Source organism: Mus caroli, chromosome 10 (assembly GCF_900094665.2).
Source record: "Mus caroli chromosome 10, CAROLI_EIJ_v1.1, whole genome shotgun sequence".
NCBI classification, from domain to species: domain Eukaryota; kingdom Metazoa; phylum Chordata; class Mammalia; order Rodentia; family Muridae; genus Mus; species Mus caroli.
Genome location: NC_034579.1, coordinates 68,199,199 through 68,219,599, shown reverse-complemented (window position 1 = coordinate 68,219,599; position 20,401 = coordinate 68,199,199). Strand labels below are relative to the sequence as shown.

The window sequence follows — 20,401 nt, the reverse complement described above, 5'->3', positions numbered from 1 at the left end:
ATAGAATGTTCTGTAGATATCTGCCAGATCCATTTGATTCATAATTTCTGTTAGTTTCACTGTGTCCCTGTTTAGTTTCTGTTTCCATGATCTGTCCTCATATCAATTCTTTTAGCATCTTTGAACTCTGAATTTTTTTGACAATGAAAACTGAAGCTGCAGATGTTTGAGGCTAATAAAAAATATTGTTAAAATGGATAAATGAGAGGCATGAGTTTACAGAGCTGGTCTACCTAGAAATGCATATGATATTTTAATGAAATGTTATGTGTGCTCTAAAATATAGGTCTTATGAACTACTTTTTAAAAAAATTATATTTTTTAAATGTGAAAAGTTTTAGTGGAAATTGCTATTTGGGGGCTAGATTTTTCTTAAAGTAGTACAGAATCCTTTTTATAATCTATTCTAATGTATTTATATACTTGTACCAATGTACTCTTTATAATGTATTCTGTATTTTTCTAGGATAGCTAACTCATTTTTCTTTTTAGAATTTTTCAATGCAGACCGCAAGCACTGAGATGTGGCTGGTAGCTCCTCCATTTGTAATATGCATGGGTGCAGGCTACTGAGTTCTGTGTAGACAGATCACATACGCTATTAAGCATTTATATTAAATTGGGAGACGCTTTAAGAGATTTATAACTTGCATTCATTGCAATACTGTCCCAAAGTAAACTCATTTGAAATTAAAATACATCAGAGTTTTATAATCAGTCAAAGTGTCTGAATTCATTCTGATCTTTGGTTTATATTTTGTGAAAGTACTCTCACAAAAAGAGTGAATAGTTTTTCCTTATATCTCCTATTGATATATATTCACATGGAGATATGAACAAAATAGTGAAATAATTAGATGACTTTATCATGAAAATTTAGCATTTAAGGGTAAATTAAAATGAGTTAAAGCAGCAGTTCTCAGCCTGTGGGCCACTCCACTCTGGCAAACCCTTTATCTCAAAAAATATTTACATTATGACTCATAACAGCAGCAAAATTGTAGCTACGAGGGAGCAACAAAAATGGTGGGTAGGGAAGTGGGGGGCGCTATGGGGGACTTTTGGGATAGCATTGGAAATGTAATTGAGGAAAATATGTAATAAAAATATTAAAAATAAAAAAAATGATTTTATAGTTGGGGGTCACCACCAGATGCGACAGCATACTAGAGCGTCGCATCATTCGGAAGGGTGAGAGCCACTCAGTTAACATAGTAACACGTCATTCTTTATAAGCTTGTCAATATTCATACAGAACCCAAGTAACAGAAAGGTAGTTCTAGTGCTAATGAGTCCCATTCCTATGGTGTCAGTGAAGGGATTTTTATCCCTATCCTGGGTTCATGTACCTCACAGCATGCTTGCCAGTAGTCACAGGTAAGTCTCAGAAATCTGACTTGTTTTTGAGTCTGACTACCGAACCTAGGTCAGTTTGGACCTTTCATCTCTGAGAGTCATGAGTTTATGCGATCCTGTCTCAGTCTCTTGAGCATTGGATTAGAGCTGTAATCCACCACACCCAGACCTATAGTCAGGTTTGTAGCCAGATGATGTTTACGTAGGCATTTGTTGCCCCTTCCACTCTGTTACTTTGAGCTGAGACAGAGGGCAACTCTGGTCCAGTGTGCCTTCTTTGATTTGCTCTCCCGTTTCTCTCTCTGGTCCTTTCTGTCATAATCCAAGGGGTGGGATTCCTAGTCATGCTTCCAACACCGCCCCCCCCCCCCTTGTCTCTCAGGGTTGCTTGGGGAAGATCATTGTTCAGATTTCATCTTTTCCATCTTGGCACTTTGCTGTGGCGTGTTTAATAAGTACCAGTCTTTTTGAGGGTTACTGCCTTTTAAAATGAGATCTCCTCTTTATCCCTGATGTCAGCACAGTGTCAGGGTAAGCTTTCTTGCCATTGAATGCCTACAGCATTAACAATAAAATGATGACTTAATGCTGTAATAAACAGCAGTAATTCAGCAGCATAGTTTAAGCACACAGTAAAACAGGACAGTCGCTAGGTAAATAATATTTTATGTGAGTATTTCATATTTACATTTATAGCCGGTCCTAAACGCATAAACCCAAGTTTCTTCCTATTCATATTTTATTTTTGTAATAGGGCAAGTATGATGCAAATAACTTTCCATTTATAAAACTGGAAATCATGAGGCCTTATTATTCTCATGTTGTAGAAGAAAGGTCAAAGCAGTACAAAAGAGGCATCTCATTTCTAAGACAGTCTTAGGACTTAAAAAGTCACATTGAATCACCCCATTTAAATAGCTAGGTTTATAATTTTAAATAATTACAAAGATTAAGTGACTGAATTAAAGTTACCAAGGTCATTAACAACTTCAAATGCAGTCAAAAGTTTCTGAACTTTTTAGATCTCATAAGAACAGATTTTTGTGAAGCATATTGGAGTTTTTTCTTTGTTTATTTGTTTTGTTTTTCATCTGATGGTTATGAACATTAAAGGTCCTTGTATTGTTATAAAGGATGCTGTCTTGTACAAAATCCTAGTACCAAGCAAGTCTTGGCCTCAGATTACAAAATTCTAATATTTAATTACCTATGTTGTAACTGAAACTTCACCTATGATGAAAGTGTATTTCTTTATTTTAAGGAGCAAATAAAATATGCATAAGGAAGAGCCAGAATGATAGACCTAATGTATTTTGACCTGGGAAAGTCATAATTTATAAAAAGATAAAAGAGCCTAACTTTCTAATTCTTTAAATAATAACCAGTATGCACGTCAGCTTGTATATCGTGCTTATTGCTATATTGTGGGCTACATTACTATGTGTTTCTACGATAAAGGTGACTAGTACTCATATTATTTTTTTGGAAAGACTTAAAACAGAGACATTACAATGAGTTTTCTTTTGTCTCCCATTAATAACTTGCTACAAAATCTATATTTATAGTTCTTTGCTCACAAATTCCATTCTACTGTCTTGGCAGAAAATGCAGGTATCTACAGAAGCAGAGAGTTCATATTTTACTCAAAGACAAGAAGCTCTTATTATAAGATGAGAGCATAACTTTCAGATGGAAAACATAATCATACATGCAACACACAAGGCTTCATGGACAGAACAAGCATTGATGTGACGACTTCATAGAGGAATAAAGAAGAAAACTAAATCTTGCATGAGAGAGAAAAGGGTATACATGGGACAGAAGGAGCTATTGATGCTGGAGTGTATGATCACGGGATTCCATCAAGTTAAACTTCATCTTGACAGTGGGATAGTCAATATGGTTAAAGAAGATCACTGATAATGATCAAATGTTTCAAGTTTTCTCAATCCTGCCCTGCCTTCATCTGTGTTCCCTGCCCAACCCCCATCTTTGTTTCCTCTCCTCTCTTGAGATTTCCTACCACATGTGTGCATGTGTGTATAGCCACTGCAAGAATTGAAGCCCATCAGGTCCCTCTTTCCCTTCACTTTAGTTCCAGTGTTTTCCCCAGACACACGGGGTTTTAGGAATCCAGTATAGTTTTGTTAGAACAAATGAATATTTTAATGTATTTATCACCATGTATAATTACTATGTATGTGTGTACACACACATACATATTTACAATGGAAAATTTCCTATTAAAGAGCATTATCTAGTTATGGGCTAAGGACTAACTTGGATTCCATGGCAATAGGGATATGAGATGATACCATATTGTGTCAATCAATTTTATGGTTATTTAGTGAGGTACGGCTGGGATCAGAGACTGTTTTCAAACCTGATAGTCGTAATACTTCATTCCAGGATTAAGCAGTATTTACTCAGCCCAGTTGAACCAAATAAACATATTAATGAACATATAGCACTAGATTGAATGATGTGTTAATCTTCAGACATTTTAACCCTTTAACTTCTGCCTATCTGTTTGCTCTTAATAAAGCCCCAAACAAAAGACCCAAGAATCTGACAAAGGACTCTTACTGTGGTTACTATGAACTTGTGGACATGTCACTAGGCTGAAACAACATAAACCTGAAGTTGGTTTTTTATTGGCTGTAAGGTTCAATATTCAAATTTACAAACTCAAGTGGTCTAACGGAAAAGAACAAGGTGGGGAACCTCCCCAATTACGATTGTTGCTGTCAAGGTTTTCACTGCTATGGTTCCATGACATGAATACTCTTTTTTTTTTCTGGTAGTGTTAATCCATAACTATTGATACTTTTATGTTGGTAACTTTCAAATGCCATCTTACTTTTCAAGGAGATATAGAATGGAAAGCAAAGCCTCCCAACTCCTCAGCTCATTTACCAACTCAATCTGAAGGCATGACTCCCCTGCAGAAAACAGTTGACTATCATTATCCAGCCACAAACATTACATGAGCAATCTACACACAGGCAATGATCAATCTGAGAAGTCTCTGCTCTGAATCATTAACTGTCATACTAGTAGTTGTGCCAATCTGAGGTCTGCTCTCTGAATTTTCAGCCACTCGTGGTAGATTGTGGTTCCACAGTATTAAAAGAAAAATTTGGAATAGAGACTTGCTAAGCTTTGAGTCATGTGCTAGTCTGGTCATCACAATGTGGTCTGCTTCTTGCCTCCTCTCTGTCCTGCCTTGACCATCAACCAGCCATTCTTCCTGTATCCCTGATACGCATACAGTGCATCTCCTCATCAATCGAACAGCCTTCTGTTTGATGAGACTCTGTTTTTTGAAACCTTTTTTTTTATTTAATAAAGACCTCAAGGTGTAAGTGTGTGATGCTGGCATGTTGTACTACTGTATTGGTATAATAATTGGATTTTATCATTACTGTTACTGCTCTTCTTTTATAATGTATAGTATACATAATGGGAGCACAGTAAGAAAATACCACGCACACACACACACACCACATATAAACATACATACATACAAATAAAAATTAGCACATCAATAATCCCTGTGTGAGTGATGCCCTGGTTTCTCATGGGAGTTCTTTAGCCTATTCCTCACAAAGAGGTGGCTAATGTCACAATCCATGGGTGATTTACACCCCTTGTATCATGGTAACTATAGTATATTGACTATATATAAATATAATAAATCAGGCCAGATCTATTGACTATACATACAATGTGTTCAATTAAAAAATATATATTATAAAATAAACTGAAGCATATTGAAGGCTTTTTTTTAAATAAAAGCTTAGCTGAACATAACAAGAGGTGACGTTTTTATACTAGCCCCTCAGTAATGATAGTGTATAAATATAGTAATTTTTCTATAGAACTACAGGGCCTGGTGGAGTCACCTTCTCTCTGCAGGCGGGGCGTTGTCCGAAGCCTGCACTGTGAGCGCATACGTCTGTCCCACGATCAGCTCCACGCCTGCTGCAATGCTCACCAGCCCTGTGGTCTTGTTGATCACGAAGTCTCCCTTGCCCCCCACCAGGATTTCATAGGAGATCTCCCCATTAGAGCCTTCATCAGCATCTACCGCTGTCAGCTGGAATTGAAAAGGCACAATACAAATCTTGTTAGGATTTCACTGTGGTGCAGCTCCCACCAAACACAAGGAGCTGATTTCAGACTGAGGCTACTGTACAATGCAATTGGTATGCAAATGTTTCCACTGTTTTTGTGTTTTGTTATGGCACCGAGTCACCACAGGGACCAATATTGTCATTTTGTCCCTTTGTGACCACATTCAGAACAGGTTTTTGTTTTTTTTTTAATATTGAAGACGGTCTTTATTCTAATTTAATCAAATGGGGAGGGGGAAGAAAGCTTTACATAAAATCTAATATTCCTATATGGGATCAGTTTTCTATCTTACCTTTCATTCTTTACACATAAACATATATCACTGTAGTCTGAGACCAGGACAAAATGAAAGATCAAAGTTGGCTTTATTGCTGCTGTGTATGTTACCTCGTTCTCTCATCTGCAGTATTCTCCTGCCTCATAACCACCCCCTCCCCCACCGGCGTATGATGGACTGATAAAGCCCACCCTACAAAAACCATTTTCTTTTAAGAAAAGAGAGTTGGTTTTGGAGCCACTGAGATGACAGCAGATAAGTGCCTGTAGACTTGATGTGCACACATCCCAGATTACTTGCAGGCAACAGTTGCTGACTGCCTGCAAGAGGAGACTGGCCATTATTCATTTCCATAAAGTGATATTAAAGCGATGGTGGTTTATTGTGTTAAACAAGGCTTTTCCACTTCTTGATAGATGTACATTTACATAGAAGGGAAAGAGTGATCCTTGAAGGAGATGTTATTAAGAACTGCTTCATAAGCTCTCACAGAATGCTGTTTCCATTTTTGCTGAAGTAGTATAGGAAGGCAAGAAGAGCTTGGCCTCACTTTATCCAGAAAGGAATGCAAAACTTGTCTTTAGGCTAAGGACAAACTGTAACCAGTTAGCCCACGTTTGTCTTCCTTGGCCACTTTCCCTTGTGTTTTGTTAATATCTATTGCTCTGAAGTCCCAGATCTTCAGTGTTTAGAGTCCTTTGGTGGAATTAGGTGATATTGTTTGAGAAGATCTGAATGTTGTAGACTGAACTTGAAACTTCAAATGCAGGACTCAGGGAGAGGCAATGTTAACAAATGGTTCTCGTTTAATATCGCCAGGAAAATGCCAACCAATTGTTCATATACCCATCCATGACTGAGGCGGCATGTGGCATGTTCTAGTCCTGATCCTATTTTATAACTCTGTGTGTGTGTTGTGTGTGTGTGTACTGTGTATATGTGGTTGTGTATGTGTGTAGTATGTATAGATTAGAGGGTAACTTTTAGGAGTCAGTTTTCTATTTCTTTTATAACTGTGTGTTTAGGGGGTGTGTGTGTAGTATGTATAGTTTAGAGGGTAACTTTTAGGAGTTGGTTTTCTATTTCTTTTATAACTGTGTTTAGTGTGTTTGTGTGTGTGTGTATGTCTGTAGTATGTATAGGTTTGAGGGTAACTTTTAGGAGTTGGTTTTCTATTTCTTTTATAACTGTATTTAGTGTGTTTAGTGTATGTGTGTGCGTGGTGTATGTGTGTGTAAGTTAGAGGACAGTTTTCAGGAATGGTTTTCTCTTTCTTTCACAAGGGTTCTAGGATGAAATTCAGGCTGTCAGGCTTGACAGAGAGTACCTTTACGTGATCCATCCATCTTGCCGTTGCTTTAATTACATTTTTAATTATTCCCTGCACTTGGGGTGGTGGTGGGCACAGAAATAGCAACAACAAAAATAGAGAAGACAAAAGGAAATTTAGAGACTGACATTAAGGATGCTACATCCAAAGGTTGGCATTTCAGGTAGGCAGATGTGGCTGCCACCCAGAAAGACATTTCCTGAAATAATTTGGGGACTTTTGTGGGCATGACAGACATAGACTTAAAGGAAAGGGAGAAGGGCTCTATTTTCAGAAACAGTCAAATGGATGATGTGTATTTGGGGGGAATGGTCCTGTCATACAAAGTCTTGATCTTTCGTATGAAGATAAAGGGTAGGGACTGATGGGGACTGAAGAGGAGATAGCAGTTTTGATTATAGTAAATCACTTACACAAAATGTCTTAGGAAATCTTAATTAAAACTCAGCTCAGAGAGGATTCAATATTAACATTTTTCTTGGGAATTAAATTGGCTAAAGAGATTTAATGATAAATGGCAGTGTATCCATTTAAGAAGAGGAGCCAGGGAGTGAGCTTGGGGGACACAGGTATTACTGATGGTTTTATTTAACATTTTTATAAATGAGTTCTGAAAGGAGTCAGTGATAGATGATAATTAAATTGAACTAGGCACCCATATGGGAGGTGCTATAAATACCAAACAGGGCTACAGAAACACAAGTGGTAAGAAAATATCTATATCTACAGTCGGCTTAGCACAGAGGAGCTAACCTATTCTGCAGATGCTGCAGCTAACCCCTCTACACTATCAGCTTGTGGAAAGCTTAAGAACTTAATGAAAGTAATGAATATTGCAAAAAATAGAATACTTTATCTAAACTGCCAAATCTGATAGACTGGATGTTATAAGTATATATCATACCTTATAATTGTTATAATTGTGTTCAATTTATATCTGAGAGAAAAGAGCCTTTTTTTAATTGGACAAAAAGGGGAAATGTAATGGGTCGGCCTAATGCTGCTTGTATTCTAATGCTAATTTAGGTCCCCCCAAACTGCTCCAAAGATGAGAGAGTCTGCACTTAAGACACTGAGGGACCCTGCTCCCCAGTTAATTCTGATTGGTAAATAAAGATGCCAGCAGCCACTAGCTGAGGAGAAGAGACAGAGGCAGGATTTCAGTTTCTTGGGCTTCAGACCACAAGGAGAAAGGAAGGAGCCGCCATGAAAGTGGAAAAAACATATAAGAGGGAGAAGAAGAGGCACAATGAGATAGCTGAGCCATAGAGAGTTAGTTGGTTTTTGTTTGTTTTGTTTTTTGTTTGTTTGTTCTTTTGTTGAGTAGTTAATCACTTCCCAATCCGTGTGTGTGTGTGTGTGTGTGTGTGTGTGTGTGTGTGTGTGTGTGTGATGTCAACACCCAGCTCCTATAAGCCACTGTAGTGAGGCTGAGCCACGGCTTCATGGATATTGCTACTGATGCTGTCTGCCCTGAGCTGAGATAAACTTCTACCCAGATAAAGCAGGCCCAGGAAATAAGTAGAAGCAGCACTGGTACTAATAGCCTCATATACAGTTATGCCTAAGGCTGAATTTGATACTGAGATTTCTTGAAACACCAGTCAACTCTACCTTAAAAAATTGTTATTTGGATCTGAAAGTATGTCATTTTATGAATAATAATCCTAAATTTTATATAAAAAGAGTTTTATACAACGAATTCATGAAATTCTTAGGCAAATGGATGCATCTGGAGGATATCATTCGGAGTGAAGTAACCCAATCAGAAAAGAACACACATGGTATGCACTCACTGATAAGCGGTTATTAACCCAGAAACTTAGAATATCCAAGATACAATTAGCAAAACACATGAAACTCAAGAAGGAAGACCAAAGTGTGGATACTTCTTTCCTTCTTAGAATGGGGAAAAAATACCCATGGAAGGAATTACAAAGTTCATAGTTAAGACGGAAGCAAAGACCATCCAGAGACTGCCCTACCTGGGGATCCATCCCATATATAACCACCAAACTCAGACATTATTGCATATGCCAGAAAGACTTTGCTGACAGGACCCTGATATAGCTCTGTCTTGTGAGGCTATGCCAGTGCCTGGCAAATACAGAAGTGGATGCTCATAGTCAGCTTTTGGATGGAACACAGGGCCACCAATGGAGGAGCTAGAGAAAGTACCCAAGGAGCTGAAGGAGTCTGCAACCGTATAGGTGGAACAACATTATGAACTAACCAGTACCCCCAGAGCTTGTGTCTCTAGCTGCATATGTAGCAGAAGATGGCCTAGTTGGCCAGCATTGCGAAGAGAGGCCCCTAGGTCTTGCAAACTTTATATGCCCCAGTACAGGGGGATGCCAGGGCCAAGAAGTGGGAGTGGGTGGGTAGGGGAGCAGGGCGAGGGGAGGGTATAGGGGACAAAGGAAAAAAAGAAAACATAATTCCCAAAGCAAAAAAAAAAAAAAAAAAAAAAAAAGCGTTTTATAGCCAGCTGTAGGGCACATTAGCTGAGGAATAATTTAGTAATATGAAACTCTTCTTGGTTTGTGCTGGGCACACCCCTCTCTTCCAATAATGAGTTTGACACCCTTGCACCCCCACTTTCAGGCAGGATGCATTCCCCCATGCGTCTCCAAACAAGGCCCTAGCAACTTTGAGGCCCTACTTTAATGTACTCTCCTCACACTCTGATAGGAGACCAGAAAAGCAAATCTGGCCTAAACTAGTTTGGGGTACAGGATCAATAAGACAAAACTGTGTTTCCTCCACTGAACCTTATATGCATCATGAGAAACAACATGGGCAATAGATAAATAGCTTAATATGTTGATCAAGTCAGAGAATCATCCAAACCCTGCCGCTGGTCTCAGGTTTCCCCTCCTGAATCCCTGAATGGGAAACCCCAAACAATAGTCATGGGCCTGAGCTTCTTCTCCACATTGTTGCTTTCTGCCTTGTGTTATGTGCTTGTCCTTTCTATTGTCTTGCTTTAGATAAAGTTTCCTTTCTACTTTTGCAAATTTATGTGGCTTTTCTTTCAATTCCTTGAACAAGAAACTACAAACTTTGAAACATCCACTGCAAGTCAACACATCTTAACAGTTATGCTCTTGGCTTGTGCCACAATCCTTGTGTCGAATGACTATGTCCAGATATGTTGGTATGTGGTAAATGTGATCACAAAATTATCTGACCATCTGTGGCTAAGTACTCATTATAAATGGCAGAGACATTAAGATAGTAGCATTATTTTTATAGATAAATTATAAGATGCTTGGTGGGTGATGAAAACAAATGGCACAATTTTTAATGTGCTCATTTTTGTAGCATAAAATTAAACTTATCTGGATTTTAAATCAAATACTTTTTATGGTGCTTTCCTTTTTATAATGTCTGCCAATATTCTGTGTGCTATCTAAGTTGACTATTTGAACCAGCTATACAGAAAATATTAGTCATTTGGTTAAATTCTGGTGATATTTAGAACAATATCCATCTACTAATGTTCAGTTATGAGGCACTTTCTGTGATGAAGATAAATTTACAAAATACATTGTAGATGGATCACATCTTAAAACATAGAAACTTGGGTTCCATAATTTTGATAAATACTCCATGATTACATAGGAAGAGAGTTATAAAAGTATGCTACACAAGGCCTCAGTGATGATGATGATGATAACTGAATTAGATTCTAATCTCTATTGGGAGCTAGTCATCATATGAAGGAAGCATCCATTTCAGAATAAGTGACAAATACTACAAAGCTACAAGGCAACACAGGAGTATCTATGAGAAATTTGAGATACAAAAGTTCACAAATGATGCAGAGTCCTGTGCTTGAGGAATTTGCAGCCAGATGAGAAAAAAAGAAACAAATAAATCCATGCTAACATTCTTATACTAACTTAATTTTAAAAGAAACACAAGAAACGGCTAACAAGTGATAGTGTTGATACAAAGTTGCTTAAGCATGGGCTCCACTTGCCGCAGTATCTGAAAGATGAGGGTATGGCAAGAGGGAAAGGGTAAAGGACAAGAATAAAGCACCATTGTGCTCTGTGTACAGACTGCAGATGACATGCGCACTACACAGAAGCACTGCATCGGTGAAGGCAATTCTGGGAGATTAAAACGGAACTAGGAAGGCCAGGGATGATGGAGCCATGGTGCTTGTCACACAGAGCACCACCTCATGTGAGCGATGCAGGTGTGAATACCCACACTGCCAGAATGATATTCATTGCTTGTCCAGATTCCACATTGTCACCTTTACCGTAGAGCGTGGTTCTTCTGCATCATGTGCTTGCTCACATGTGTGAGTATGTCACTCTTGCTTTTGCCCTGTGTTGTATGTTCATGCATACTAGTGTGTTTGCATGATGACAAACAGCAAACAGAGCATTTCTAAAGACTTATCTCTGTCGAGAAGCTACACGCGATAGCTGGAACTGAACACGTTCAGGGAGGGCAGCATGGAATTGAAAACTCAAGCTCACAAGGAAACTACAGACAGTACTGCGAGCGTGCTGACGAAGGACTCCCTAGACAACAATAAGTCTTTGGAAACCTCTCTGCCAGAACTCCAAAGGGATGGGGTTGATTCATGTGACACGCACAATGCACAGAGGACTCTCAACTGACATGCACAATATACTGAAGCCTCATGTGACAGGGGCAACCCGCAGAGGAGCCTCCAACCTGTTTCCTCCAGTGTAGTTGTTTTTGGTGTTTAGGGTTGGAAAGACTGGAGATACTGACAAGCTTTTTGTTAGAAAGTATGCTTGCAAGAGGCAAACGATGGAAGGGAACTGGTTTAATGCTTATTTTTAAATTTTATATTCAATGTATGTCTGTTTGTGTGTGTGTGTGTGTGTGTACACGCAATGGAATGCTTGTAGAGGTGAGAAGATAACCATTAGGATTTGCTTTGCTTCTTCCACCGTGTATTACTACAGACTAAACTTGTGTTCACTGATTGATGGCAGATGCCATTACTGGCTGAGTCTTTTCAGTGATACATTTTAAATATTTCAACTTACTTTCTTTTCAGTGTTTCCATGTGTGTGTGCGTGCGTGTGAGTGTGCGTGTGTGTGTGTGTGTGTGTGTGTACTTCATGCATGCATGGTGCCTTGAAAACCAGAAGAGGCTAACAGATACCCTGGAATTGGACTCATAAGCTGCCACGTAGGTGCTGGGAACTGGATCTGTAGGAACAGTAAGTGCACTTACATACTTAGGCATATGTCTAGTCTGCATAGGACTTACTTTTGATGATGAAATTATGGATAATCTCCCATGTACACACTAAAATATGAACCAAAACTTTGCACACCTGATTTAGATAACAGAGTAGATGTGGGGATGAAAAGGTTGGACCAAATTATGAACAGTAAAATAAAGAATGAAGACTTATTTCCTGTCTACCTTTGTATTCTATATTATAGGTGTCTGGTGTGATATATATTATATATATACATATATATATGTATATGTATATATATATATATTAATATTCAATGAGGAGGCTTCTTCTGCTTTCCTTAGAATTTTAGATCCTCTCTGAATGTCATTTATTTGAATCTCAACAGGGAACAAATTCGAATCACACAAAAGAACACAGGTAGACACAGATTGGACTGTGCATCAGCCTGCTTCCAGTAAGGTCATGCTGAGACCCCCATTTTTTTTTGTTCTGCATTTTAATAAAAGAGATTGCTCTGCTTTCCCCATTGTTTTCTTGGTTTGGTCTGTTTGTGAGAAAACAAGAAAATAGTTCTTCAGGGATAATATCCTAGGCCACAGGATTGTCTTTATATGAAAGAACTCGCAATGTTCCAATTTTCTCAGGCAGTATTTTCTTTATTTTAATTAAACAGAACAACTTACTATATGCCAACACTCTATTGTTTGTATAATATTTTAGATATATATTACTGCCTAATATAGAGATTGAGTCATAAAATTAATGTACTGGATTGTAGTTATCTCAAAACAGAATTTTTCCTCCTAATTCTATTCAACATATACCTAATACAGGGAAATAGCCATTGTGGTTGTAGCATTAAAAAGTTTCTTTTCCTCATTGAAACAGGAGCACAGTAATATTCTGTATCTTTTCCCTCCCAGGTGCATTCCATCTTCAAAATTCTGTTCCGGGAGAGATGATGGCTCAGCTGTTAAGAGCACCAACTGCTCTTCCAGAGGACCCTGGTTCAATTCCCACACCTACGTGTCAGCTCACACTGTTTGTAACTGCAAGATCTGGCACCCTCACACAGACATACATGCAACACATCAATGCATATAAAAAAATAAATAAAAATAAAAAAATAAATACATTGCTGGGCAGTGGTGGCACATGCCTTTAAATCCAGCACTTGGGAGGCAGAGACAGGTGGATTTCTGAGTTGAGGCCAGTCTGGTCTACAGAGTGAGTTCTAGGACAGCCAGAGCTACACAGAGAAACCCTGTCTCGAAAAAAAAAAATCTGTTCCGCTATTTCTATTTGGCCTAATATCTCCCACTTCAAATGAATGTTTTATAGGAAAGGGAAGCCTATCAGAGACAGGACTTTGGGCAGTGGTGGTTTGAGATATCAGGTGAACCCTCTTTCCAAAAAGATGAGTGAAAAGCTCACTTGACCTGAAGTAAAGCAGAAGCAGAAGCCAGCTCAGCTCCGCCCTGCTGCAGGGACAGAGCAGAGTGAAAAGTGAAAAGCTGTAAATTTACTAGCAGGAGACATGAAAGGTAAGGGATTCTTGACCAGGTGACAGGGGTGGGGGTGGGGATGTAGGGATGGGGATGGAAAAACTCTATCCGATTTCCAGGTTGCAATGTTTCTCTGACCTAGAGTTTTATAAAATCTTGGTTCACCAGGGCAGAGGCAGAGCCTAGGAATCCATGTAACAGAGTATCAGAGGAGTCTCAATGAATTGAACTCAGAAAAAAAAGTAATGAATATTCAAATGTTTAATTATTCCCAAAAGTATAAAAACACAGACGGATCCATAATTCATAGACCACTGGAAAAGGAAGAGAATGTTTTGAAAGCAAGAAGGTTGAAATTTTAATTTGCAAAAATAAAGTATGTTGTTTGACTGACTACTATTTATAAACAATAAAGGCCAGATGCAAAACATATTCAAATTTGTTGGGGGGGGGTAAAATTCAACCCTTCCATTTAATGAACTACCCTGCAAAAATGCCCTAAAAGTTAAATATAAGGAGATATTCTTACAATGTACATTTCAATAAATATAGGAACATTAGTCAATGTAACTCAGTATCCAGTTGGTGATAAATTCTCAGCAAGCTGGGCTTACATGAGAGCGGGCTCTTCCTCATGAAAGAGCAGCAGGAAGCAACAAGAAGCAAGTTCACAGTTTGCAAGTATTTGGTGGTAGAAGGCTGATATTTCCTGGAAGGAGAAATTCATCTGTACCTTTCCTATGAGTTTTGTGCTGTGATGTACCCACTGGCACACACACCTTTGGTTTGGTTAGACAATTCCACACCACATGGAGCTTTTTCTTCAGTCACTTGGCTAGTCCAGTGATACTGATTCTTTGCCTTTCTGGATAATAAAATTCTATACATGCAAGATGGTGTCTGGTTAGCCCAACCAACCATACAAAAACCAGAGTCACCTAAGAAATACTTTAAAAGTAATCTTATGGAAAAGCTGAGAAAATCCCATGGTATGTTAAATAATTGGAGACTGTTGAGCTAAGTATCTAACACATGTCTTCCTTTGCTCTTCATTGCAATAAAGGATTCCTTTTTCATTATGTAGCTAGCAGAGTAGATACAGATCTCCAGGGCAGAAATGTGAACTGGGACATAACTTAAGTCTCATATGATAGATAATTATCAATAGAGACAGATTAACCAGGAGAAGAATGGATACTGGCCTTAGGAAACAAACATGTTGAGGGGTTCTGCCAATACTGATTAAAGACTATAATGAATAGAAGGCAGAAAAAGATTTTCAGTGAAAAGTGAATGTTTGAATACTAAGGAAATTTTGCCTGAACTTTGTAGAGCATCTCCTGCAGGAAATTCCAGCTGTTTTCCAGTTGAAATGCATTATGAGCTGCACCCATTTTGCTGGCTACTCTTATGCTTCAGACATCTCAGACTTAATTTTATGGTGATAAAAATGATAAGAAATACCTTAGCGAACATGTTCTGTGCTCATATATCTTAGAAGAACTAAAGAGTGAACCCTAGAGGTCCTATTGCTGTAGAATATGAGATTTCCAGTGTTGAGTCCTTTCTTGAAGCTATGTAAACTTGACCCTGGTTCTGATACCCCAGGATTATCACCAAGTTGGAGTTTCTGCACCCAGCATCATTTATCTTGATCAGATAAACTGTGTCTTTGAAGCTTAAAAGTATAACGGGCTACTGACTGTGTCTCAACCAATTGAAGTCAAATAGTTGAAGATGTTGGGTCCCTCAATAGAGTATGTGTTTAACAATGTATAACTCTCAGCTATCATGGGTTATATATGATCTATCATGTATTAGATCTATTGTGAGTTAGATGCCTAAGCATCAGTAGTGTGTGTGTTTATCTCTTAGGAACTGTCAGAGGAAAGAAAAACAAGGAATGATATTGTGAGAAGACATTAAGCCGTGGGGGTGTTTGAAGTGTGTGCTTCATTTTCTCTGGAAATTTCAAAATCATGTATTAGAGTTTCACTGATTCACAAAGTCAGATTCTGAGATGAGAGTCAGAGACCTGAACTGCTCTGATGTTATTTAATTCTCTCACATTCAGCCTCCACTTTTTATTATATTAAATAAGGAGTTCTCAAAGGAGGCTTTCATCAAACCTTCTCATGAGCATCAACAGCTTGCCTATACCAGGATCTCTTCCTATTATTTTGAGGAAACCTCAGATTTGCAAAGCCAAATCTAAATTTCTTTTCTATCCAGGATAATTCTTTCCCGAGCAATTGATAGAAAAACTGACATGCATACTGCAATCTGAACTTGTACCAGGTTCTGCACTCTGACACAGGCAGATTCAAAAGCTATAGTCAGATTGACTTTTGTTCCAAAAGCAGGTACCCTGGGAAAGGGTAAATCTCTAATAGAAAAGTTGTCACACAAGAACCAAATATGCAAAACCATAGAAAAGCCTTACACATTAACAGTGTTGATAGAACATGGCAACATTTTTTTTTCGATAATTGTAAAATGAAAGCAAATGTTTCACGTGTCTACTGTTTTGACTCTCTCTCTCCAAGTAGAACTGGTGTCTGGATGCATTACACAATTATTATGAAAGAGCTCATAACATCAATCTCTCAAAAGCATGTATTTGTACCCGCCTTTCCAAAAGCTAACTTTCCTGACAGTGTCATAAAGTTTTAATCAGCCAGGAGGATCTCCTGTCCACCGGATCAGTAACAGGTGTCACATAGATAGAGGACTAAAAGACAGGATTTCGAGTTTGACATTCGATGGTTGCCTGATGAGGTGTGTGGTTCCATGTGATTATGGCAGTGTTGACCAGTGAAGTTTGGGTCATACAGATCAGAGATAAAGGCAGACAGAGAGCAGACATATCACTATAGCTGTGTAGATATGTGCATTGATGGATACCTCCAGATAATTTTGTCCATAAGGTGAATGGACAGACTAAGGAAATGGAATAAAGACCTATATAGGTACAGATTAGCTCATAGAGTATTTGCCTAGCATGCCTAAAGTGCTGGGTTACCTTTCAGCACAGCATAAAATCAACATAGTGGCACATGCCTAGAATCCCAGCATCTGCTATATGGAGCCAGGAGGATCAGCAATTCAATGGCATAGTCTGCTATTTAGTGAGTCCATGGCCAGCCTAGACTAAAGACCAAAAGAATTTTATCTGGGTTTAATGTTTATATTCCAGTCTAGATACAGAAGGCTAAAGAGCTACTTCAAGAGAATAGTCCCTAAAGTTTGCCTTGTTGTTCATTCATCCAAGATTCATTCAAGAAGGCAGACACTATAAACCCATAGGGGTAGTTTATAACTGAATGCATTGAGATGGTTCTGATTTCCCTCCTCATGTACAACCTATCCACTTCCTATAGGAGGGAATAGATACCACCTATTAAAAAACATTGACTATAGTCAATGGTGGACCTGAGTTCTTACGACAGGCTGAAATATAGGGACACTGACATCGCAATAACAGCACTTGTTACAAAGACTCACATTTTTGGGAAGGTGCTTGTTGTCGCCTTTTATTTTTAAGACTGTCATTCAATCAACACCACGTTATTAAGCCACAAGCCATCTGGCTGATCTTTGGCAGGTCAGGGGTGTCAATGACAAGAGGGCTACAGAAATGAGTCAGAAAGAACCCCACACGGCATTCACAGATTGTAGTTCTGAATCTCTTTGCTTTGTTTTCAGCATTTGTCTCCCTAGGAAATCAATTTCATTTGTATCTCTGGTCTCTTGCTGGATAATTTACACAGTTCTTTCGGTGCACACCAGGAGTAACATAAGAAATACTAATTATGAACCTTAAATTCCTGGCTTTTAAATAATTAAAAAAAAAACTTGAAGGCATACAGACACAAACAAGTCTGTCTTCATAATCTCCACAGTTCAGGGAAATACACACAATATAAATCTTTGAATGCAAAGCAGATCTGTTTTAGAAACAGATACATAAGGGAAATTAACTTTTGTAGACCTCAAATGCCGGAAATAAGCTTTTGATCCCTGAGGGCAAACATTTTTGAGCTATGCTTCACCATATAATTACTATCGTTTTCTTAGTTAAACTCTCCCGGTCCCTGCTGGCTGGTTTTCTATATAAACTTACTTTTATTCCTAATTACATCATTATAGAGATGAGAATCAGGTCTAATTAAATAAAAACATGAAAATAATTGTCATTCCCTTATCTGCTACCTTTGAAAGATGCATCTTTAAAGAAAACTGTGCCTTGCCATGGATTGAATAGACATTAAGCGGACTTACACACGCTCATCTTGAATCTCCGTTCCCAGATGCTGGTTTCCATCAGTCTCAAATACATACATTCAACGCCTACTCTGTTAATCAACTACCACACACAGGTGCTATGGATATGCAAATGGACTGATTACAGGTCTCCTCTCAAAATAAATGAGCCAGAACTAACCCCTCAGTAGAAGTGCCACACAAGTACTTGAAGAACAGGAAGCCTTCCCATTATGATCACTCACAGAGCAGAGAACCTGCAGAAAGATTCTCACACCCTCTTTGCATTATTCCTTTTCATAAGACTCAAGAAACCACCAGATTGCATAGAAGGACTATGTGGCTTCCTGCTCATTCTGAATAATGTAATGGTAATGACAGTTCATCAGACCATACATTTCTTGCACAGGAAGTCTTCTTGGAACGTGCTGGCATTGCCCCAGCAAATACAAAGAGGTAATGAACTCTGAAAGTTTGGATCTGCGGTTAGAAAAGAGGAAAATGAAGACATTTCAGATTTTTATAAGGGGTTTAACCATTAAATAGAAGGAAAGATACATAGTGAAAGTATATGTGTGCATGTGTGTGTAGGTGGGCATAATATTTGTGGTGTGTGTACATGGGCAGGTATATGTGTATATACATGTGTGTGTGATAATGTACAGATGTGTGTGTACATGCACAGTTGTATGTGTATATGCATATATACACATTCATATATATACACAGGTGTGTGTATGTATGTGTATACAAATATGTACAGGTATGTGTATGAACATTCACTGGTATGTATCTATATATGTGAATACATGCACATGTGTGTGTATGTGTATGTGAACATACACAAATGTGTGTGTCTATTTGTGTGATCGTGTATAGATGTGTGTATATGTGTGTGTGCACTCACGGGTGTTTGAGATGGTGACCATTCACATATATGTGTAGATGCATGTACATGCATAGGTGTGTGAGTATACATGCATAGGCATATGTGTATATGCATAAGTATGTGAGTGAACATATCAGCATGCATGTGTTCATGCATGTGCTTGTCTTTGATATGTGTATTGTGTGCCTGTATGCATGTATGTTTGTATACATATACAAGCCTTTGTATGTGCTTGTACATCCATAGAGACACCTGGAATCATATTAGAAAGATTTTCTCAGCACATCACACTGTTGCCAACAAACTGCTCTGCTTCTGAGATGCAAGCAGGGAGATACTTAATTCTTAGAGCAAACTACTGACCTCCGAACTAAAGGATGCTGGCTTAGAAGGAAAACACCAAAGGGCACAGAGAAGATAGCAAAGCACAAAAGCCATGCATATTCAAACAATGGACCAGCAGACAGCACACATCAGCTATCAAACCCTGGATCACCAAACAGACAGCACACACCAGCTATCAAACACTGGATCACCAAAAAGACAGCTTTCACCAGCTGATATGAGGCCCCCAACACACATACAGTAGAGGACTTCTGGGTCTGTGTTCATTCAGAGATGATGCACCTAACTCTCAAGAGACTGTAGGGCCCAGGGAGTTTAGAGGTCAGGTGGGGATGGGGGGTGGGGGCATCCATTTAAAGTCAGGCTGGGGAGGAGGTGTGGGATATGGAGCAGTCAAAGGGTGGTTGGGGAGGGGCGGGGAAGGGAATATGGAGTGTAAAGAATGAATTACAAATAAAATAAAATAAAAAACCAAAACAAAAGAACAAGAACAAAAAAACCTCAAAAACAAAAACCATGCACAGAGAGGAAGAGATCAGGAGGAAGAAATAATTCAAGGAAATGAAAATGAGAAACTGGGGCATAGAGGCCAGAGATGGAGTTAGATGAGGAGCCAAGGACAACACCATAGGGGAGGCATTTCAAAACCTGTGATCTGTACACTTCATGACAAGCTATGTGCCAACATTTAACACCTACTTATTTTGCCATTATTTAGTGCATTTGAATAATGTACAGTACTCTCTTGCCAGATGCTAAAATGCTATACAAGACTATGACTTCCCTGACCTAAAAGCTACTTAATCTGATAGGTTTAACCCTCAGGGTTGGAGAAGGTCTAGGTCAGTGGTCTCTTCATGGCTGCACATCAGAATGCAATAAATTGAGTGTGCAGTGTTAATTACAAGTGTTTTGCCCTTTGAGTTGCACATCCAGAAACTCTAAAGTGAACTGAGCTCCCCAGGAAAAATGTTGAACAGCTGCATTGGAAAATACTAGAATCAACTGTAAGTCAGATTCTAAAAATTCCCAATATATTGATATTATCAAGTCCTTTTCATGTCTGTCCTAAATAGTCAGAACACTAAAGAAGTT

General features: G+C 38.6%; 1 protein-coding gene across 11 annotated transcripts in view; it reads right to left on the bottom strand.

Annotated features, from left to right (window-relative positions):
• Window positions 1-20,401, bottom strand: part of Pcdh15 (protocadherin related 15) — a 1,443,104-nt gene that overhangs the window by 271,713 nt on the left and 1,150,990 nt on the right. For all 11 annotated transcript variants that reach the window (XM_029482520.1, XM_021175219.2, XM_021175220.2 and 8 more), the window contains one exon: window positions 5,262-5,455. In XM_029482520.1, the coding sequence (XP_029338380.1) occupies window positions 5,262-5,455 (194 nt within the window). The remainder of the gene's footprint in view (window positions 1-5,261; window positions 5,456-20,401) is intronic.